Here is a 21,878-nt window from a genome sequence, read left to right on the forward strand (position 1 = left end):
TGATAACCCTGATACCTGCATAAAGTGTAATGAGGCAAGAGGTACATTGTCTCCTGATCGATTGCTCCTGTCTGCCTCCTGTCTCCCTTGCTGCCGCTGCTGTCAGTGTTTGTAGCTCTGTACAGCTTTGCTTTTGAATCTCTATTTGATATATTTTCTTTGTTGTTCATACTGCTAAATATAACGTACTCGATACCATACATTGTTTAATATTGCCTGTCACGTTAAATTTGACATTGCTAGCTTTTAATCTAAATCACTATCACACGTTACCATTTCGCTAGCCTGTTAGCTTGCCATCTCTGCACCCGGGTCTCCTGTTTTCTGAGCTCATTAAATAACTGTGGTGAGTTGGATTAGTAAATAGTGTCCATCAAACAACTTGAATTGGGTAAATTGGATTGTGGCAGTCGTGGCCTAATGGTTAGAGAGTCAGACTTGTAACCGGAAGGTTGCGGGTTCGAGCCTCAGGTCCGGCAGGAATTGTCAGTGGGGGAGTGAATAACTAGCACCCTCCTCCACCCTCAATACCATGACTGAGGTGAGACCCTTGAGCAAGACACCGAACCCCCAACTGCTCCCCGGGCGCCGCAGCAATATGGCTGCCCACAGGAGTTGATTGTAGTGCTGATGGGGTGCGTGATTAATACTCAGGAGAGGGAGTGCGCTGTGATTGGGTGAAGGTGGAGCCTGGCGTGTCTGTGACAACCATTACTTGTTTTGTTAAATGTTTTGGTAAGATTGTATGTAAACACATTAAGTACATTAAAAACTGATCAAAAATCAGCTAAATACACTCTGTAAAACCTAACAGTGAAATTCACTAAATGAAATAAGTTATTATTTTTTTCAATCAAGTTAATTGAACTTGACAAATATTGTGATGTGAAATCAAAAATGTATTATAAGCAGAACTCAATCTAAATAAGTTACTAGAACTAATATGCTATTTTTAACTATAATGTTTTAAGTTACAGATATTTATTTAATCTAGTTTACATCTATGGCTAATTAAATAACTAAAATCAAATAAATACTTAAACAATAATAAATACGAATATGAATCTACTTCATATTAAGTTTACAAGCGTACCCTTTAAAAAATATATATATATATATATATATATATATATATATATATATATATATATATATATATATATATATATATATATATATATATATACATATATATACATATACATACATATATATACAAACTTGTGACCAAACTCAGTTAAAGAGGACAAAGGATTCGTTGTGTCACAAGACAAAGAAACAACCAGACCTCTGTCTTTGCAATCAGCACTACACGTGACAGCTAAAACTCCAAGTAAGCTCACAGAAACTGTTAGCTTATGGAGTACATCAAATAACTGATTATTGGACTTTCATTCAAATAGCCTTCGACATAGCTTGTTAGTGTGTTTACAACTAATACACGTTAGTTAGACTATTAGGCATGTATATTACTCACAATTCATGCAATTATGTAACTATTGAATGAGTGGATGAAAAGGCATTATGTTTGATACCGTTGTGTTCGTATGGGTATAATCCAACAGATGAGCTGAATGAAATCTTTATAGAATTGATCATGTCCTTAAAGTAAGAAATTAGGTCTAAATTTACTCTCTGCTTAAGAGCAGGAAACTAAATTCTATAGATAACCTAATTTTGTGGGAGGGGTGGAGACACAGTCACCCCTGAAGCCTAATTGGCCAGAACCCATCCAGGGGATGGGCAAATATTTGAGTTTTATCTCAGAACACGAACGAAGAGTTCAGCTCAGAGCACAGTTCTGTACAGTTCAGAGTTCAGTTTCTAGTTCACGTCACAACCAGTTCGGTTCGAGCTGGTTCGCGGCCTGTTCGCAGTTCAGAGATGAGCTAAGTCCTAGCAGTTTGACCAGAGTGAGTTCTGAACGGAGAGCTCCCAGGAGACGATCTGACGATCGTGACAGACCAACATCGGAGAAAATGGGTTAACAACGATTTCATTCAGGCCATCTGCTTTTCTCTCACTTTCCTTTCTTTTACTTAAAGTTTATTTTATTTCCGTTAAGTCTCGGGTTCTGTTAAGTTTCGCCGCAAAAGCTTCTCAACAACGAGTTTCCAACCGCGCGCTTCAACTTCAAACAACGCCCACAAGACTTTCATCCAGCCGCCAACACGCCACGTGATTGGCTTCCCCAGACATCGACCAGACGAATCAAAGCGAATCAAAGATCCGGGAAAACCCCTGTCCAGCCAGGAGAAGGGAATCCCCCTTGTCAGACGACACACGAGACAAAACGCAAGTAATGCCTCTTGATTCCGAGCTGAACTGGTGCATTAGATCAAATGTAATAACCCTGCCTAAGAAACGATAGGAGGTTAAATTACTGATCAATGGTTTCTTCAGGTCATGTTTCATAAATGCATAGATTGCTTAGGATTTCATAATTTCTCTCTCTTAGAACTTATTCTTTCCTCACCTTCTTCCTTTCTGCAACGTGTGAATGTGCGAGTGCGTGTGTTTATGTTAGATATTAGTTTGATGTGTTGGAGTAATCAATAAAGTTCCGTTTGTATTCAAAGATAACTGTTCTTGTGTTATGTGCTTATCAATTTAATGTCTTGAACTGCCGATCTAAGTTACCTGGCTGTTAAATAGTGTTTCACTATTGTTCGGATATTAATATTTATGGCCCGTTCAAATGAACGCTGGAAGAGTCATTTGCTCGGCTGTAAAATAGACTCTCAAAATTCCCTATGAATTCATTAATTCATTCATTTGAGCTAAATATACATGTTTCCCTTTAACAGAGCCCCCTTTAAGTTCTTACATATCGGCGGACGAATAAGTTAAGGTGTAAACATTAATTCTGAATTATTTATAAATTATAGTGTCATTCGAGTCTCTGTCATTTTAATTCAGTTCCCCGTTGAGTTATTATTTTATCTGACTCGTAGTCGCTACATATATATTAGGGATGCAACAATACAGTTAGTCCACGGTTCAATACATACCTCGGTTTTTAACCATGGTTTTCGGTTCGGTTCGGTTCTGATGGCTTGTCACATCAGTTCCCTTTCGAAAGGGAACTCGCGCTGCGTCAGCTGACGCTACGGGGAACGCCTCCAGCGTGACAGGTGCCTGAAATCACAATTACAAAACGTCAATCCTATTGACCGGCGACAGCCTACGACGTCATCAAGGTGCAACCAGGAAGTATAAAAGGGAGCCTTGCCAACATGACAGTATCTTTTCGTCTTCAGGGACTGTTTGCCGATTTCACGTAAAGCGTCAAAGAAAGTTACAATCGAGAGAATGAAGTGTGCTCAGAAGCAACGCCACTTCCGCAGATGTGTGGACCCGTGTACCAGGTACCTTACACCTGAGGATACACACACACTCTGTGTTTACTGTCTGGGTGAGGAGCATGCACAGGAAGTTCTCGAGGGAGCTTCCTGTGCAAACTGCGAGCGTTTTCCCCTGAAGACGCTCCGCTCTCGTCTGGCTCACTTCTCGAGGGGAGAGAGTTCAGCATCTGGGGACGGCCCCGCTCGAGCTGAGGCTGAGCGGCGTCTGAAGTCCTGGGGTTCCCAGATGGATCTGGCTCGTCGTCTGAAGACTGGTGTGGTGCTCGCAGATGACAATCCAGATCGCGAGGGGCAGACATCGGAGGAGGAGCGGGATCTGGGCTCCTCCTCCTCGTCTGCGGCTTTTCCGACTGAGCAAAGGATGGATGAAGAGGTTGGTGAGTCAGCTGAGGCTGAAACCTCACATCCATCCTGTTCCATGTACGGGGAGCTGGTGGAGGTCATGGAGCGCGCTGCAGGTAGACTGCAGAGGGGCACATCAGTTCGGCGGAGGGAACACATAACTGGCTTTACGCTGACAGCTGGTGGTCACCTGCTATTAGGCGCCGGTTTCCGGCCGGTAGCACCTGAAGGCGGTGTTCATACCCTAGCATGACGAGACGACGCTGTTACTATGCGGTCCCTACAGGAAGGGACTCTCATAGATCGCCTACAGCATGGTTACCTACCAGGCAGGCTTGGAAGCTCCTCTCAAGTGAGAGTCTTCTGTGAGCTTATAGCCGCTTGGCACTGATCCATCGGTTGTAGGCCCCTCGAGGCCTCCCAGCTAGGATCAGCCTGTAGGCCTGTTCGGCCTCCTGGGCACGTTTTAAAATAAGTGCTTGGTAGATCCTAGGATCGAGCGGCTAAAACTCCCCTCGCTAGCAAGGGTTAGAAAGCACTTCGCTGAGCGCTGCTCTCCAGGATAACCCGTCTCTGAGGTCCGGCTGGTGGAGGCCACTGCCTTTTTGCAGTACCCTAGCAGGATGTCTCTCCGGAGGCAAGTACCAGAGGCTCTGTACTTAAACAGACAGGGGTTGGCCGAACTGATGTGTCCCACATAGAGGTCGCTAGGTCAGGCCTCCCTGGTGGCATTCTGTGAATTCTTCCCGAATAGTGACTGGCACGGGTTCAATCGGGTCCCCCTGCCACGTTCCCTTAAAGGAACCCCTTCTGTCGAATGGGCTGGTTCCAGGCCTTCGAGCGGCCAGGGTAGGACTTCATATGATATGCGAAGGTTCCTTCTCAGGTTTATAGCTTGGGCTTTGACCGTAGGGAGCGCTGTCACTGACAGCCTAATGTGACCAGAAGGGGAGTGGTTCAGGCATTTTAGTTGAATTTGCTTGTCCTGACAGTTGTCACTGTCAGTGGGCATGCACTCCTATCGGCATGGCGGCGTTGGTATATCGTTCCCCGTAGCGTCAGCTGACGCAGCGCGAGTTCCCTTTCGAAAGGGAATGTCTCTGGTTACGTATGTAACCTATGTTCCCTGAGAACAGGGAACGGGACGCTGCACCGCTTTGCCATGCCTCAAGGCTTGCCTGCCAAACAGTCCCTTCAGACGTTTAGATACTGTCATGTTGGCAAGGCGCCCTTTTATACTTTCTGGTTGCACATTGATGACGTCGTAGGCTGTCGCCGGTCAATAGGATTGACGTTTTGTATTTGCGATTTCAGGCACCTGTCACGCTGGAGGCGTTCCCCGTAGCGTCAGCTGACGCAGCGTCTCGTTCCCTGTTCTCAGGGAACATAGGTTACATACGTAACCAGAGACGTTTTTTGTTATTCTATTCTTAGGCAACAGGAACAGCAAGAGGTTAAGGAGAAAAAAAGAAATTGTTTTTTATTGCAATACTCTTTATTTATTTTACTTAAAAGATTTGAAAAACCTTAATTAAACTTAAAACTTTACTTTGAAAAAAAAAAAACCTTGTACACACTCCTAGTGTATTGTATAATATAAAATAAATATATAGGATTTACACTGGCAGCTCAGAGCTGTACAGCAGCATTTAAGTATGAAATTGAATGAATACATGTAAAAATAAAACACTACATAGACTTCACTATAAAATATACATTGATTCTTATTAAAGCTACTGTATTAGTTTTTCAGTCAAGAGCAGTGAGTGATTTTCTCTTTGTCTTTTGTTGTTGTATTAACATTAAAGGGATAGTTCATTCAAAAATGAAAATTCTGTTATCGAGAAATGAATACAGGTTTGGAACAATATTAGAGTGAGGAAATAATAGGGTTGGGTACCAAGATCCGGTTCCAATATGGCACCGGTACTTATATAACTGGTATGTACCGGACCGAATCAGAACGCAGATTTCGGTTCCTCATTTCGGTGCCAAAATTCAAACGTGCTTTCGGGTGCTTTGGCTGGCACCGAGCCAGAGACAGACGCTCAGCGCTGGTCACATCACAACTCATGACAACTATTCAGTGTTTTCCATGACATCATGTTTATTCCAGGTTTCAGACATTTAAATGCTCATAAGTAGGCTACTAGCAAAAAACACACACTGATGTCTATGAAAGCGGCAATGACAATCCTTTCAGGCGGTTATAATTTGACTAACGTTACATGTTTTATTCACATCAGATACATGCACATTATATAGTAGCTATCACTGCATGAAAAGTGGGATTTTCGTCAGTATGTGGCACTGTAGATTGCCGTGGAACTTCAGGTTTACGACTGTGCACGGCAATTTGCAGGCAACACCGAAAACTGCCGTAAATTGTCGGAAATTGACGTGGGCCTTGCTTGGCAGTTGTCCCCCCATGACCCCCCCTCCCCTTAATTCTAGGGGAGGCTTTATCATGTAAATGAACATGCTGTGAGCTACACATATGCAAATCAGAGTAGCAGCAGGGGGAGTTTTATCTAGGTTCTGAATTTTTTTAACTAAAACAAGTTTAAAGTTTAAGTTAAAATGTTAACTTAAATTTAAGTTAAATGTACTCGTTTTAGTTCACATTACTACATTTTTAGGGCAACCAGTTTGCTCCAATTTTTTAAGTAGATTCAACTTGTCCGGGCTCACAGTGTAGATTAATTACTCATTAGCAATAACCAATGTTATGTAAAAAAAAAGAAAAAAAAATACAGGACAGCAGTTCATGTCTTCAACCTTTAGAGAGGTTATTTGATGCAACAAGACAATGAACCAAAGCACACAAATAAATCAAGTAAAGCATACAGTTTACATACCAAAATTAATTTTTCCACCCTGCACTGTGAATAATTTTTTAAATGGCTATTAATCATAAATGTGAAAAGTACAAGTTTGTGTGTTTATAGTTAAGTCAGATTGTGTTTTTCTGTAATTGTCATTTAAATTGAGCTCACACCACATTTTATGAATTATCAATGCAGATTTTCAAGAGGTGCTTTCCTGGACAGGGTTTAAATTATGCCAAGAGTAGGCCTAATCTAGTAAATCGCGAGTTAAAAAATTGTTGCCTGGAACAAAGATTAAGCACAGATTACTAATGCTGCCTTCACGTGCTATCGGAATTATCGTAAATACGAGTTTCCTAGGTAAAAATTGCACATGAACACCCTCTGATGTCGTGTTTACCACTGGGAAGTTCGGAAATAATTTTGATACCCCAATTCCCGAGATGGGCGTGTCATAGCTTTAAACATGGTTGCGGGGAGAACTAGACTGCTGTGGCAGGTGTGGTTTTATTGTTTTTTTTCCAAAACAGCTTGGTCGTCTTGTCTTGACATTAACGTAGTACATATTTACATGTAAGAGTAATCATATGAAGTGTATTGTATGTTTGGTACACAGCGAAAATAGCCTGCATTTGACTGAAATTACAGAATCAGCAGAAAGCGGACTATGTGGAATGTTTATGGTTGTCGGTGCATGGGAGACTAAATGATGATGGTTTTAATAAGATTTTCCCAATAAGGCAAGAATAACCTGGTGTCCACCATGATTCCTGTTCACTCCGACAACAAAGCACTTGAATGCAACAAGCTCGTAATCACGACTTCTAAAGTGGGAATTAGGAAATTTCCGATAGCACGTGAAGGCAGCATAACACCTGGACTATGAGTCCTGAACTAAAATAAACTGGATTCATTTACAGTTTTATCTAATTGCTTACACACAATTTCTGAAAATATGGCTCCATTTCTTGTAACTCTACACACAAAACACACAACATGCAAAACATCAGACATCGCTTGCAAAAGCAACACTTTGTGCAAAACTATTTTAACTCTTCCAAAAATGTTGTTTTTGCATATATCTAACTACACACAAATATGCACAACTGAGGAATTTTCAGTTGAACTGAATCAACACTGAAGTCACTTGAGCTGAATATTGACACTATTTTGGCTTGTTAGAGCCGGTTTACAGCAGAATTTGTTTTGAACTTGTTACTGAAGCTGCTATGAAACAATATATTTTGTTGTATGCATATTCTTTCTTTCTCAAACCTTAGTTTTGATTTCTAAGTGATCAATTTATGTATAAGTGTTTTCACACATGATCATTGGCTGTATGGGTCCTCAGTAAATTAATGTGGCATTTAAATGGCAAAAGTTATTCTTGTCTCTATAACTTATGGCTTCCTAAAGACACGTTTATGGGTAAATAAAATATTAATAATATAAATAAAATGTATATCAAAACATATTTTAAATATAATGAAGTCATTTTATTATAGCACTCATCAGATGTTCCTGGAAACAAAACAGAGACAGAATAGTATAAACAAACTATACAACAAACTAAACACCAAATTACAAAAACATTATTATGTGAAAGTGAATAAAGTTGTGTGTGTGTGTGTGTGTGTGTGTGTGTGTGTGTGTGTGTGTGTGTGTGTGTGTGTGTGTGTGTGTGTGTGTGTGTGTGTCACACCGTGTTGATATCACAGAGTTTATGCACACCGCTTGCTCATTTGTATGGGCGCACGTCTCGCGAGATATTCCTCATAACAATGACCTCGCATGTGATTGGAGGAGCCCGACGAGCTTCTCGCCCTCGTCCATTCACGTGCGAGTTCAAGGCCATGATGCGTACAAGACGTGCTTTAAACAGACGTGTTTTGGACTCTTTTTTTTTTTTATAGATTTTCTGTGTTTTTGCCGCTTTGCGTGATCAACATGACAGGACGCCGCCTTGCCTTCAGCTCTCCTTCAACTCCTCTGAATGGACGCGACCAACCCCTTTCAGCCAGTCCGCTGACCGATGAGAAGAAACTGCTGAATACTATGAGTGGCCTGTCTCGTCAGCTTACTCTACTTACGAACAACTGAATGAGAAGTTTGATGTAATAAACTCCAGGTTGCTGTCCATGGAGGATAAGTGGGCTGCTTTTGAGTCGAAAAACAGCTGTGCTGTGGAAGAAAATAACTCCAAGAAGAGAAGACGAGTGCACAATCCCAAGATTGCGGTAAGAATATTTTTATGTATAACGTTAAGCGTAATATTATTTTTAAAGTACCCCACGCTAAAAGTAACGTTTGCAGAACCAGTTTGCGTTTTTATATATAAGCGTCTTTTGTCTTGTATTTTTCAGGAGGCTGTCCGGCGTCTTCACAACTCTGAGGCAAACTTTAGGCGCTATGAACCAGAGCATGGGTATGTAACGTTACGATTGAAAGAATATGCTTTTATTCAGCTGTATAAGGAAATGGATGCGTTAATAGATCCGAGCTTATAACTGCACATTTTGTTTACACAGCCTATCCTCGCCTCATAACGAAGCCGTGAGCTCTTAACTGCTTGGAGCGATTTCCGCGAGTCCAGATTTAACCGCTGAACATGAGGACATTGTGTGTAAGTATGACTAATGTTTTTCTCATTCCTTGTTTAATTTTACCGTGACTGTTTTTATTAATACCAGTCTCATGTAATTGTTTTCCAGCTGCCTGTAAGACGTATTATGAATCGATACGCCGGAGCTTCAGATACAAACAACCTGAACTTACATAGCAGGCGGAAACTGCGAAGAGTTTAGCTCGGAGTCGATCAAGAAGAAAAAGATTTATTATATTAGAACCGTTTTTTGTCAATGTGAGTATTTTTCAGGTTGCTTATTGTCTTTATGGATTGTATTACAGTTGCTGGAAGCAAGACGAAGTGTGCTGGCTCCGGATGAGGTGGACTTTCGGAAGTCCGCGACCATTGATCTCATGTCTGACGAGGAAGACGGCGTTGTTGACGGTGCGTCTGGATGGATTGTGCGGCCACCGCCCTCTCGCAGCCCGGAGCTCACCGAACTTTGTAACACTTTGCAATCCAGATTAGAGGCCACGCTGAAGTACAGGGCGACTCACCATATACGCCTGTGTTCCCCTAATGTGTTGGGCGCTTCTTTTTGACGTTTTTGGAGGACAACATAAAATACTGCTGCACTGTACTATTTGTGTTTGACAATAAAGCTCTTTCTTTGAATGAACAGCTGTGTGTGTTTATATATTAAGCTCTTTCATTGAATAAACGGCACGGTCCGTATAATTGTCCCATATATTCTTTCTATGAATAGTGTACTTCATAGCACCAATATAAAACATAAATTATTACAACATAAATTATATATTTATTTTATATTATTATTATTATTGGGGTTTACATTTATAATGAGCCAGGGGGGCCAATCATGATTGGTATGCAGTGATCTGCCAATCAATCACGAGGGTTTATTCTTGTTTAAAAGTTGTGGCCTCAGCCAATACTGAGTGAGTAAATTCAAGTCTGGCCGTTGACTCTCTGGTTTCGCTGCTATTCATATGCAAATTAGAGGCGTCGCCCCTCTGCGCGGTCTCAGCGGGGGGCTCTCCACCTACGTCATGGTTCGTTTACGACAATTTGTGGCACAGACGAACGCGACGTTCGCTGCCTCTAAATTGTCGAAAACTGCTGAAAATTAGGGAGATTTCCGGGAGTATACAGGCGTTTATGGGGTCGAAAATCCCACTTTTCATGCAGTGTATATCGTTTACTCTATTCTTCTTCCAGTTCACTGGTCACTTACTTTCATGTATTTTGTGAGACGAGAATGAACTCAAGTGTTGTAAATCCGACAGATCCGATTCTGAGGCGTAAACTAACATGGCGCCGCCCATTGCGCTTTATAGATCAACTAACACACATTGACTCACACATTTGAACATCAGATAGTTCGTGACACAGTTAAGAAGTTTGTGAATATTTTGAATAAAAAGAAAAAACGAAATAAACCCGATACAGCTGAGCTGTCAGCGCTATTGCGGCTGGTGTGTCATGTGAGAAACATGACGCGTCGTCATGGAAACATTAAGGCGATGCGTTCTAAAATATTTAGCCAGAGAAAATGATCATATTTCAAAATAAAGCTGAAGCTCAAAGCTGGTTAGTAGCAGACCGAGAATACAGACTAGGCTAACTGCTGTTATTACTGTAACTGTTATTTAGAGTTATATTAGGCTTGTTGTAGTTGGGTTAGGTGGCTATTAGGTTTTACTGTGAATTTGTAAATAAGTCAATTATAATTTGTAAATAAGTCAATTGTGTTTTGTATTTATTTATATTCATACATTTAAGTATACATTAAACTTTTAATAAATGGTTCAATTTAAATAAATAAATAAAAAGCCATTTAATGTTATCCACCTCGTTTTGTGGCCATTTAAAAAAAAAAGTATCGGTTCAGGCACCGTTTAGGCACCGGAACCGTTTTAAAAGTATCGGTTTGGCACCGGAATCGAAAAAAACCCAAACGATACCCAACCCTAGTAAATAATTACATAATTTTAGAGGTGAACTGTCCCTTTAAGGACAGCGTGTTCACTACTGCACTGCTGTCAATCTAATATACAGACACACGCGATTTTACTTTCACTTTAGACATAACCGACTGTGTTTATGTAAACCTTGTGTGTATTTGACAGTATTAGTAAGACGTAAGACGACTACTTAGTTCAGTAATCACGTGTTTGACAGGCGTTTAGTCTGCGCCCTCGGAAAAGCGCATGTTAAAACCGCGCACGCGAATGAGCCGGCAAGGCTTTAAAACGCATGCAAAGAATGAATTTTCTTGATTGTGAATAACTCTAGTGTTCCGCGAGTATAACTTTACCACTAACGTGTGATGTGAATGGATGTCGCCTTGTTCAGTATTGGGATGGAGGAAAATGATAGAATTTGCAGAAAAATTATTAATTCAATGCAAAACCGAAAAACCGCAATTCACAAGCGCATATTGAACCTTGAATGCCGTACCGAACGGTTCAATATTATATTGAGAATTGTGGCATCCCTAATATATATATATATATATATATATATATATATATATATATATATATATATATATATATATATATATATATATATACACATATATATATATATATATATATATATATATATATATACACATATATATATATATATATATATATATATATATATATATATATATATATATATATATATATATATATATATATATATATATATATATATATATATATACTCACACACACACACACACACACACACACACACACACACACACAGGTGCTGGTCATATAATTAGAATATCATCAAAAAGTTTATTTATTTCACTAATTCCATTCAAAAAGTGAAACTTGTATATTATATTAATTCATTACACACAGACTGATATATTTCAAATGTTTATTTCTTTTAATTTTGATGATTATAACTGACAACTAAGGAAAATCCCAAATTCAGTATCTCAGAAAATTAGAGTGACTATAAATAATTCTGAAGATGAATAACATTCTTATGTGTTTGGAACAAAATGAGAGTTAGTAATTCATGACAGAATTTTGTAGTTGCAAGTGGACTATCCATTTAAGACAACTTGAATGCTCAACTATCAGTCACAGTACCCACACCATGCATTTATGCTGATGGCAACTAAAAGGTTAACATGTTGCTATATAAATGTAATGCACATGTGTTTTAACATGTGTCCTACCTTGTGTCTTGAAAACATCTGCTGACTCTTCTTTTCAAATAGTAATAGACCTGCCAGGATAGTTCAAATGACATCAATGCCATTGTTGTCCTTGAAGGCAGCATACAACATTTTTAGGGTAATTTAACTCACAATTAAGCAACATTTATGGGCAGTTTATTTATGATTCATGTATTTCAACCACTGCAAACTTAGCATTGGAAATTACCTGACACCTTTACAAACCCAAGGCAACTTCAGTATAAGTGCAAGTGAAAAATATAACACTAAAGATAATTTTTCTATTCATATTAACAAAGTCATCTATAACCAGGACTTTCAAGACTTCACTGGTATTCTTCTGAAGCAATACAAAATTACTTTGAATGATAGACTGAAATTTAAAGGGGTGATGAACTGAGAAATCAACTTTCCCTTGAGCTTTTGATATATAAAATGTCATGGTAATATAAGAATATCCTGTAAGTTTCAGAGCTGAAAACTTCCTTGTTAGTCAAAGAAAAGCTTTTATTGACACCAGGCACAGAAAAAAGCTCTCAGAATATGCAGATCTCTTACGTAATAGGACCTAGACGCCGCTCTACAGATAAATATGCTTCTGTAGTCTCGCCCACCGACTCGTGAGCTAAGGATTGTCCCTGCATAAGCTTCCTTCTGAACACACATTTTAGTAGGCTAAAACATGTTTTTTTATATGTAGCGCCCCCTACCTGTCTTTACTGTAATTAAGTAGGACAGCGCTCCAGATTCATTAGGTAAATGCCTACAGATGTTGAAATTAGGCCCCTCTGAAGTCACAATGAAATACTGTTCTTTTAGAAAGTTACTTAGAATTAAACTCTATATGCACCCAAGATAAACTGGTAAATATAAAAGCTACACTGTAAAAAATTCTAAGCTCGTACAACAAAAAAAATCTTGGTACTAATTTCCCCTAGCTTTTTCTTGTTTACTCAATTTTTGTAAATAACAGTTATACTAACTGAAAATAAGTTGTTTGTGATTAAGTTGAGTCAATTTAACATTGTTTGTTTTCTGAACGGTCCTATAACAAATCTTTTTTAGTTGAGCCAATTAAAAAAAAAAAATGTCTGTAGAACTCAATGTCTGAAGTTGAGTGAACAAAAAAATGCTAGGGGAAATTAGTACCAAGAAATACTACGTTAGATAAACTACAAAAACTTTGCCGAAGTCAAAAACTGAAAAGAGTGAGTCAAGACAATGTTAACTAAACATTTATTCCAAAATGCATCAAGACATTTTTTTTAAACAATTTGTACAGCCTTTTGCAGTCAATACAATGCTATTTTAGTAAACTATCATGATTGACTATTAGAATTACTATTAATTAAAATGATAGTTCTCTCATCATGTATTCCCTTATGTCTCAAACTCATATGACTTCCTTTCTTCTGCAGAACACACACACAAAGCTCCAGTGGTTTAATCTCTGCCTTCTAGAGCAATACAATCAGTTTTGGATGAGAAACAGATTAAAATATTAGTCTATTACATCTTGACATCTGACTGTATTGCTTCAGAACACCTGGATTAAATTACTGGATTCACATGGATTGTATACATCTTGAAGGTTCTGAACCCCATTTAGTTGCATTGTATGGATTGCCTATGAAAATATCTCTGTTTGTAGAGAAGAAAGGAAGGCAAATGAGTTTAAAACATCAAATTATAATGCATAATAATTTTTGGGTAAACTATCCCTTTAAATAGTTCTCACAGGAAACAAATAAAATGCATCAATAATAGTATTGCTATCACAATAAAAAAAAAGTTTTACTTTCCACTTCTTTTTTTGTTTTTTTTAATTCAAGACTAAGTCTTAATTTTTCCAGTATACAAAATACAATCACATTTAAGCAAACAACATTCAAAGATGTTCTACACTGCCTCAAATGTATATTTTATATTATAAATGTATATTTTATATTTGTATACTCAATATTAAAAGGATATTCCATCCAAAAGTTGCTCACCCTCAAGTTGTTCCAAACCTGTGAGTGTCTTCCTTCTGCTGAACACAAAAGAAGATATTTTAAATAATGTTGGTAATCAAACAGTTGACAGCACCCACTGTCTTCCATAGTAGGGACTGGGAATAAAACTATGGACCCCATCAACTCTTTGGTACCGACATTCTTCAAAATATTTTCTTTTGTGTTCAACAGAAGACAGAAACTCATACAGTTTGGAACAACTTGAGGGTCGGTAAATGATGACAGTAATTTCATTTTTGGGTGAACTATCCCATTAAGCGTATAGAAGTCCAAAGAGTACTGTGAAAGCAGTGGGAAGGTCAGATAGGTCCTCTATGACCACAGTTTCCTCCAAGAAGATGCAGAAGTTTAGACATGTCTTTGTTTTCAGCGAGAGGTTGTCCTCCATGACTTCAAGGATGCCCAGTAACAATGTGTAATATGCTCATCCTAAGAAGTATATTAAAGAAAAATGGTTGATTGTGTAAATTTAAAAATCAAAGCTCAAATACACTCTTGCAAACAAAACTTAAAACTTGTAAAAACTTGAGGAAAACTATTATTTAAATATTAACCAACCATTTAATAAATAATGGTGATCAATGATAATATGAGAGAAACAATAGTTGACAACCTACCAGACAGGTCTTAGATATTGTGTCACACTCCCTAAAGGTACAAGGGCAGTCCCTGTCGAGCTGTAGTGTCATAGGATGTCTGCAAGAAATAAATAAATAATTGTATTCATGAGGATTTACTTCTGCATGATTACTTCAAATAATAATTGAGTGTCACTGAAAATGTTTTAGGGATTGGAAGAGTATCAGAAATGAAGGGGGCAAAAATTCCATAAAAACTGACTACTGTATATCTCTTCAGGTACTTGAGAAGACAAAATGACACATTAACATTACCACTAACTCCAAGGCATTTATATGTTTAGTAATCATACCTGCATATCAAAATATTCCAGGATAGTCTTCATCTCATCTGCAAGGTGTTGTTTATTCTCTGACCGATACATTATGATGATGGAGTTGCTATGTTTGTTATTAGAGGTCATGAAATCCATTTTGTTATTTTGAGGTCCACACAAGTGATCCTTTGGAAGAAACCTGAGGGAGTGGGATAAAATATCCGAATGTTAAAGTCTAAAAACAACAGGTTAGTTGAATAGCGTGCAACTTAGCTCTGAACTGGGTGGACAAGAATTTGTGGACCCTATGTATGTGGGCGAGTTTTCAACATACCTGGTGAATTGAACGTGCAGGCACACTCAAACACAACAGTGGTAAGTTACATGTCGTCCTGGGTGCCAATGCCAATACAGGTGCAGGTGTATTCACAATACCTATACTGCATGAAGTGCGTGCTCGATGTAGATCTGTATTTTTTTTTTAAATACACATTGTGAATGATCAGGTTAATAACAGACAAATTAATAAGAGAATAATGAAACTTTTAGTTTATAGCTAACGGTACTGCTGCACAGCTTTGAAATTATATAATCAATAAACATTATCTCCTCATAACTTTCCATAAAGAAATCTAACGTACAACTATAAGGGCAATAATCTGAATTCTCAGATGCCCTCAGTAACGTCACAGTAAATACGGAGAGTCGGGTAACGTTAATATATCTTATGATGCAATAGAAGTCATATGCACGACTTCAAAACACTTCAAATGAGCAGCTCGATTTAAACATTCAGGAACGTTCAAACGGAAGTAAGTTACATGTAACTGTAATGCATTTTTAATAAGTAGCCAACATCGACGAATGTATGAAAACTGACAACAGAGAAAGAAATAACAAGAAAGACAACGATCATCAAAAACAAATCAAGCGCACTCACCATGAAGTTTTTTGAAAATGGCTACAGACTCGGCCGCACGAATTGAGATAGGCAGGTCATTCCACCAGGTGGGAACGGTCCAGGAAAATGTCCGTGACAGTGATTTCATGCCTCTCTGGTATGGCACCACAAGGCGTCGTTCACTGGCAGAACGTAAGCTCCTGGAGGGTGTGTAAGTCTGAACGAGCGAGTTTAGGTATATTGGTGCAGAGCCAGTGGATGTTTTGAAGGCGAGCACCAGTGCCTTGAATTTAATGCGAGCGGCTATTGGTTGCCAGTGCAGACTGATGAGGAGAGGCGTGACGTGTGCTCTCTTCGGCTCACTAAAGACCAACCTCGCCGCTGCATTCTGGATCAGTTGCAAGGGTTTGATAGTGCATGCCGGAAGGCCCGCTAGAAGAGCATTGCAGTAGTCCAGTCTGGAGAGAACAAGAGCTTGTACCAGTAGTTGTGTGGCATGATCTGATAGGAAGGGTCTAATCTTCCTAATGTTGAATAGTGTAAATCTGCAGGACCGGGTTGTTGCAGTAATGTGGTCAGTGAATTTTAGCTGATCATCAATCACAACCCCAAGGTTCCTGGCTGTCCTGGACGGAGTTATGGTTGATGATCCTAGCTGAATGGAGCGATTGTGATGCAGTGCTGGTTTGGCTGAGACCACAAGCAGTTCTGTCTTTGCAAGGTTGAGTTGCAGGTGATGTTCCTTCATCCAGGCTGAAATGTCTGTTAGGCAGGCAGCGATACGAACACCAACCGATGGATCATCAACTTTTGAGTCCTTTTACCACCCCTGGGGCCCACACACACTCACACCAGTCATTCACAACCCACCTGAATCGTAGCTTGTGTTTGTGGTGGCCGGGAAACTGAAAATGGCCTCCTCACTCTCCTGAGCACAAACAAAATCAATAAAGATAACTCAATTTCGACGTGCAACCATACAGCGAATCCGGAATCCTGTTGAAGGCCTCGCGCAGCTCTTTGCGCCACTCCTCGCTCGCTCTCTCGATCTCGCGCCGCTCCTCGCTCTCTCTCTCAATTCAAATCAGGAAGCTTTATTGGCATGACAAAAACATACATTTTGTATTGCCAAAGCATTAAAACAACAGAAAGTGATTTCTAACAACTGAACATATTCAGAGATAAAAGTAATAATGATAGAACTAAAAAATAAAAAGACTATATATTATTAGATTAGATTAGATTCAACTTTATTGTCATTACACAAGTACAAGTACAAGGCAACGAAATGCAGTTTAGGTCTAACCAGAAGTGCAATAGCAGCAAGTGCAGGATATACAACGTTTGCATAAGTGCAGGACATGGATATGTACTGAATATATATAAATATATCTATAAATAGAAAGATGGTTATTACTATAAACAGAATTTACAGGTGAATATGTACAGTGAATAATATACAGATGGTTATTACTATAAACAGAATTTACAGGTGGATATGTACTATGAATATAATATAATATACAGATGGCTATTACTATAAACAGAATTTTACAGATAGAGGTATACAATGATATGTTAGGCTAAAATGAGGAATATGGTAGTGGATTAAGGTAGTGCAATAAATTATGGACAGAAGCTATCCGAAAAAAAGTGTAAAAGTGCAGTGGAAAGTGATTGCATATTACAGTTAGAAGTACGGTGCAAAATACAGATGTAAACAGTTGGTACTGTAAATAACAGTCGGCAGTGCAAATGAGCATCATCCAGTTACGGTATGGTAGTGCAAAATGCATAAGTAAACAGTTGTTACTGTAATAAACAGTCGGTAGTGCAAATAACAAAGTGAAGGCGGATGTGAGGTAGGAGAGTTATCAGTATATGAGGGAAGTGGATCAACGGGGGTTTGAGTTCAGTAAAGAGACAGCTCTGGGGAAAAAACTGTTCTTTAGTCTGCTGGTCCTGGTCCGGTGGATCCTGAAATGCCTGCCGGAGGGCAGGAGAGAAAACAGTCTGTGGGCTGGGTGCGAGGAGTCCTTGAGGATGCTGCGAGCTCGATGCAGACAGCGTTTCCTCTGGATGTGCTCGATGGCAGGTAGTGGAGTCCCTGTGATGCGCTGGGCAGTTTTCACCACCCGCTGCAGTGCCTTGCGCTCCGCAACAGAGCAGCTCCCATACCATACTGCGACACAGTTGGTCAGGATGCTTTCTATTGCGCAGCGATAGAAGTTCACCAGGATAGCCGAGGAGAGCTGATTCTTCCTCAGTGTCCTCAGGAAGAAGAGGCGCTGGTGAGCCTTCTTGACCAGGCTGGAGGTGTTGGTCGTCCACGACATGTCCGCCGAGATGTGGATCCCCAGGAATTTGAAACTGGAGACACGTTCAACAGCCATTCTATTGATGTGGATGGTGTCGTGTGTGCCTCTTGATTCCTTCCTGAAGTCCACGATGAGCTCCTTCGTTTTGGTGGTGTTGAGGAGCAGGTTATTTTCGGTGCACCATGTGGCCAGGTGCTGGATCTCCTCCCTATAGGCAGTCTCATCGTTGTTGCTGATGAGACCAATCACCGTTGTGTCGTCCGCAAACTTGACGATAGAATTAGATCCATACACAGGCTTGCAGTCGGCGGTGAAGAGGGAGTAGAGAAACGGGCTTAGCACACAGCCCTGTGGTACACCAGTGTTAAGAGTGATGGATGTGGAGCAGGTGAATCCTGAACGAACATCCTGGGGTCTGTCAGTTAGGAAGTCCAAAATCCAGTTACACATTGAAGTGTTGATGCCCAGGTCTCCAAGTTTGGCTATTAACTTGGTTGGGATGACAGTGTTGAATGCTGAGCTGAAGTCAACAAACAGCATGCGTGCGTAAGTGTTTTTATTGTCCAGGTGAGTGAGCACAGAGTGCAGTGCCATGGAAACGGCATCCTCTGTGCTCCTATTGCTGCGGTAGGCAAACTGGTGTGAGTCCATTGTGGATGGTAGAGAGTCTTATAGATGTTCCAGGACCAGCCGCTCAAAGCACTTCATGACGATGGGTGTGAGTGCTACAGGGCGGTAGTCATTAGGGCACCTCGGGTTAGAGTGTTTTGGCACTGGCAAAATGGAAGTGCGTTTAAAGCATGAAGGTACAGCTGCTTGGGCAAGAGACAGGTTGAAAATGTCTGTAAAAACCTCAGCGAGCTGCTCCGCACATGCCCTGAGAACACGACCAGGGATGTTGTCTGGTCCAGCAGCCTTGTGCGCGCTGATCCGGCTCAGTGACTTGCAGACATCTGTGGTGGAGAGTGTGATTGGTGGGTCAGCTGAGGGTTTGAGCTTGGTGGCAGTTTCTCTGTTGTCTCTTTCAAAGCGAGCATAAAAGTGATTTAGCTCGTTCAGGAAGTTGACATCAGTGGCTGCGGGGGTGGAGTGGGGGGGTTTGTAGTCACTGATGGCCTGAATGCCCTGCCACATGTGTCGAGGGTCAGAGTTGGAAAAGTGACCCTCTATCTTTAGCTTGTAGCAGTGCTTGGCCTTTTTGATCCCCCTCTTCAGGTTTGCTCTGGACGTACTGTAGGCTTGTGCATCTCCTGATCTGAAGGCAGTATTGCGTGACTTCAGCAGGAGTCGCACATCCCTGTTCATCCATGGCTTCTGATTTGGGTATGTGGTGATCTGTTTCTGGGTTGTAACACTGTCAATGGTGGTATTGATATGATCCAATACAGAGGAGGTGTAGAAGTCAATGTCCGTGTGAGCGCCACTGGTGGCTTGAGAAGCAAACACACTCCAGTCTGTGTGTAGAAACCTTTCCTGGAGTGTGGAATCAACCCCCGCAGGCCACACCTTGATGGTCTTCACTGATGGCTTCACACGGTTGATGAGGGGTGCATATTTGGGGATGAGGAACAAAGAAAGGTGATCTGACTGTCCCAGGTGGGGGAGGGGTGTCGCAACGTAAGCGCCAGCCATGTTTGTGTAAACATGGTCTAAGGTTTTGTTTCCTCTGGTGTGGCAGGAAACATGCTGGTGAAACTTGGGTAGCACTGACTTTAAATTTGAATGATTAAAGTCACCTGCAACAATAAAAGCAGCTTCCGGGTGATCAGTCTGTTGTTTACTGATGGCTGCATGAAGTTCTTTCATAGCAAGCTTGGCATCAGCATCCGGGGGAATATAGGCTGCAGTTATAATGGGGGAAGTGAACTCCCGCGGTAGATAAAACGGTCTACATTTAACCATGAGAAACTCGAGGTTAGCTGAACAATGACTTCCAACAATAGCAGAGTTTGTGCAAAAGGCTTTGTTAATGTAAATGCACAATCCACCACCTCTGGTCTTACCAGAGCCATCTAATGTTCTATCCGCCCGGAGCGTGTGACATCCCGCTAGCTCAATAGCGGTGTCCGGTATTCCGCCGTTTAGCCAGGTTTCCGTGAAGATTAGGACGTTACAGTTCAAAAGTTTCTTGCTGTGTGTGATGCTGAGTCGAATCTCCTCCATTTTGTTCACTAGCGACCGTACATTGGCAAGGAAAATACTGGGTAAAGAGAGCCGATGTGGGGTTAGCCTTAGCTTTAGCCTTAGCTTAGCTCTCAGTCCTCCGCGTATACCCCGCCTTTGTTTACGATCTCGGCGCCGCCTGCGAGCACTTCCGCCCGGCCGGGTAGAGTGCATAGCCTCGGGTGTCCTAGCGATCTCAGGAAGGAGTCGAAGATTGTCCATAAAACTGTCGGAAATTCGCAAACCAATATCCAAAATCTCACCACGGGTGTACGATGTTAAGGCACAACTATTCTGAACGAACAGACCCGAGATGAGCAGGAAAAATACAGCAAAATTGCAGAATCTGGAGAGACCCAGAGCCTCGTGAACTACTCGCGCCGCTATCTTGGGTTATCTTATTTAAATCTTATTTAAATATCATATTTAAATCTGGTTATGTGCACGTGGCTTGATATAGCAAAATAATGATAATAACAAAATATGAATAAAATAAATAAATAATTATTATAATAAATAAAATAAAAATATATAATACATAAATCATGTAACAACTGAACATTTATACATTATTTACCTTTATTTGCAGTCTAATGGGGTGTGTTTATGGGCTGTGAGAGAGTGTGTGTTATGGGCTGTTTGTTTGGCCATCCCTCAGGAGATGGCAAGAGGACACAAATCTTGCAGCTGTATTTGAGCATTTGGCTTCTTCACCAAGGATGTATCTGAGTTTTTGTGTTGGGCTACTGGAGCTGAATTGAGGGAATATGTTATTAATTTTGGTGTAGTATTGGTCTCTGATCTCTTTGTATTTTGTGCATTCTGTGAGGAAGTGCAGCTCGGTCTCCATCACTCCCAGAATGCAGTGTGAGCAGAGTCTGTCCTCACGGGAGAGCCAGGTCTGTCTGCGCCGGCCCGTCTCTATGGCCAGATTGTGCTCGCTCTGTAGATGGTCAGGGTTCTCCTGAGTCTCTCATCTCTCACTGAGCTCTGGTACTGCGCAGCGCTGTATTCTCGGTTCAGGGCCGAATAACATTCCAGTTTGTGCTGGTTTTGAGTGGTGTTTGTCCAATAGGTGATGTACTTGTCTTGTTCTGTGATCATGATTTGTGTGGGCCGAATGTATGTGAGTGTGTGTGTGTGTCCTGAGGCCGGCTGATCTCTGCGGGTGTGAGCTCAGTCAGTCTCAGCACCAGCTGACACAGGGGACTCCTCGTCACGCTCAGCTCTTGCTGTTTCAAGGCTTTGTGATGGTAAGTGTTGGGGTCGCTTGTTTT

General features: G+C 40.7%; 1 protein-coding gene across 1 annotated transcript in view; it reads right to left on the reverse strand.

The window, feature by feature from the left end:
• LOC307143462 (uncharacterized protein) overlaps positions 1-20,892 on the reverse strand; it is a 372,406-nt gene extending 351,514 nt beyond the window's left edge. The window contains exon 1 of the mRNA XM_079845065.1: positions 19,667-20,892. Within this exon, the coding sequence (XP_079701191.1) occupies positions 19,667-20,823 (1,157 nt within the window). The 5' untranslated portion in view covers positions 20,824-20,892. The remainder of the gene's footprint in view (positions 1-19,666) is intronic.
• Positions 20,893-21,878: the final 986 nt, after the last annotated feature.

Source organism: Gobio gobio, assembly GCF_949357685.1.
Source record: "Gobio gobio genome assembly, chromosome: 19".
NCBI lineage: Eukaryota > Metazoa > Chordata > Actinopteri > Cypriniformes > Gobionidae > Gobio > Gobio gobio.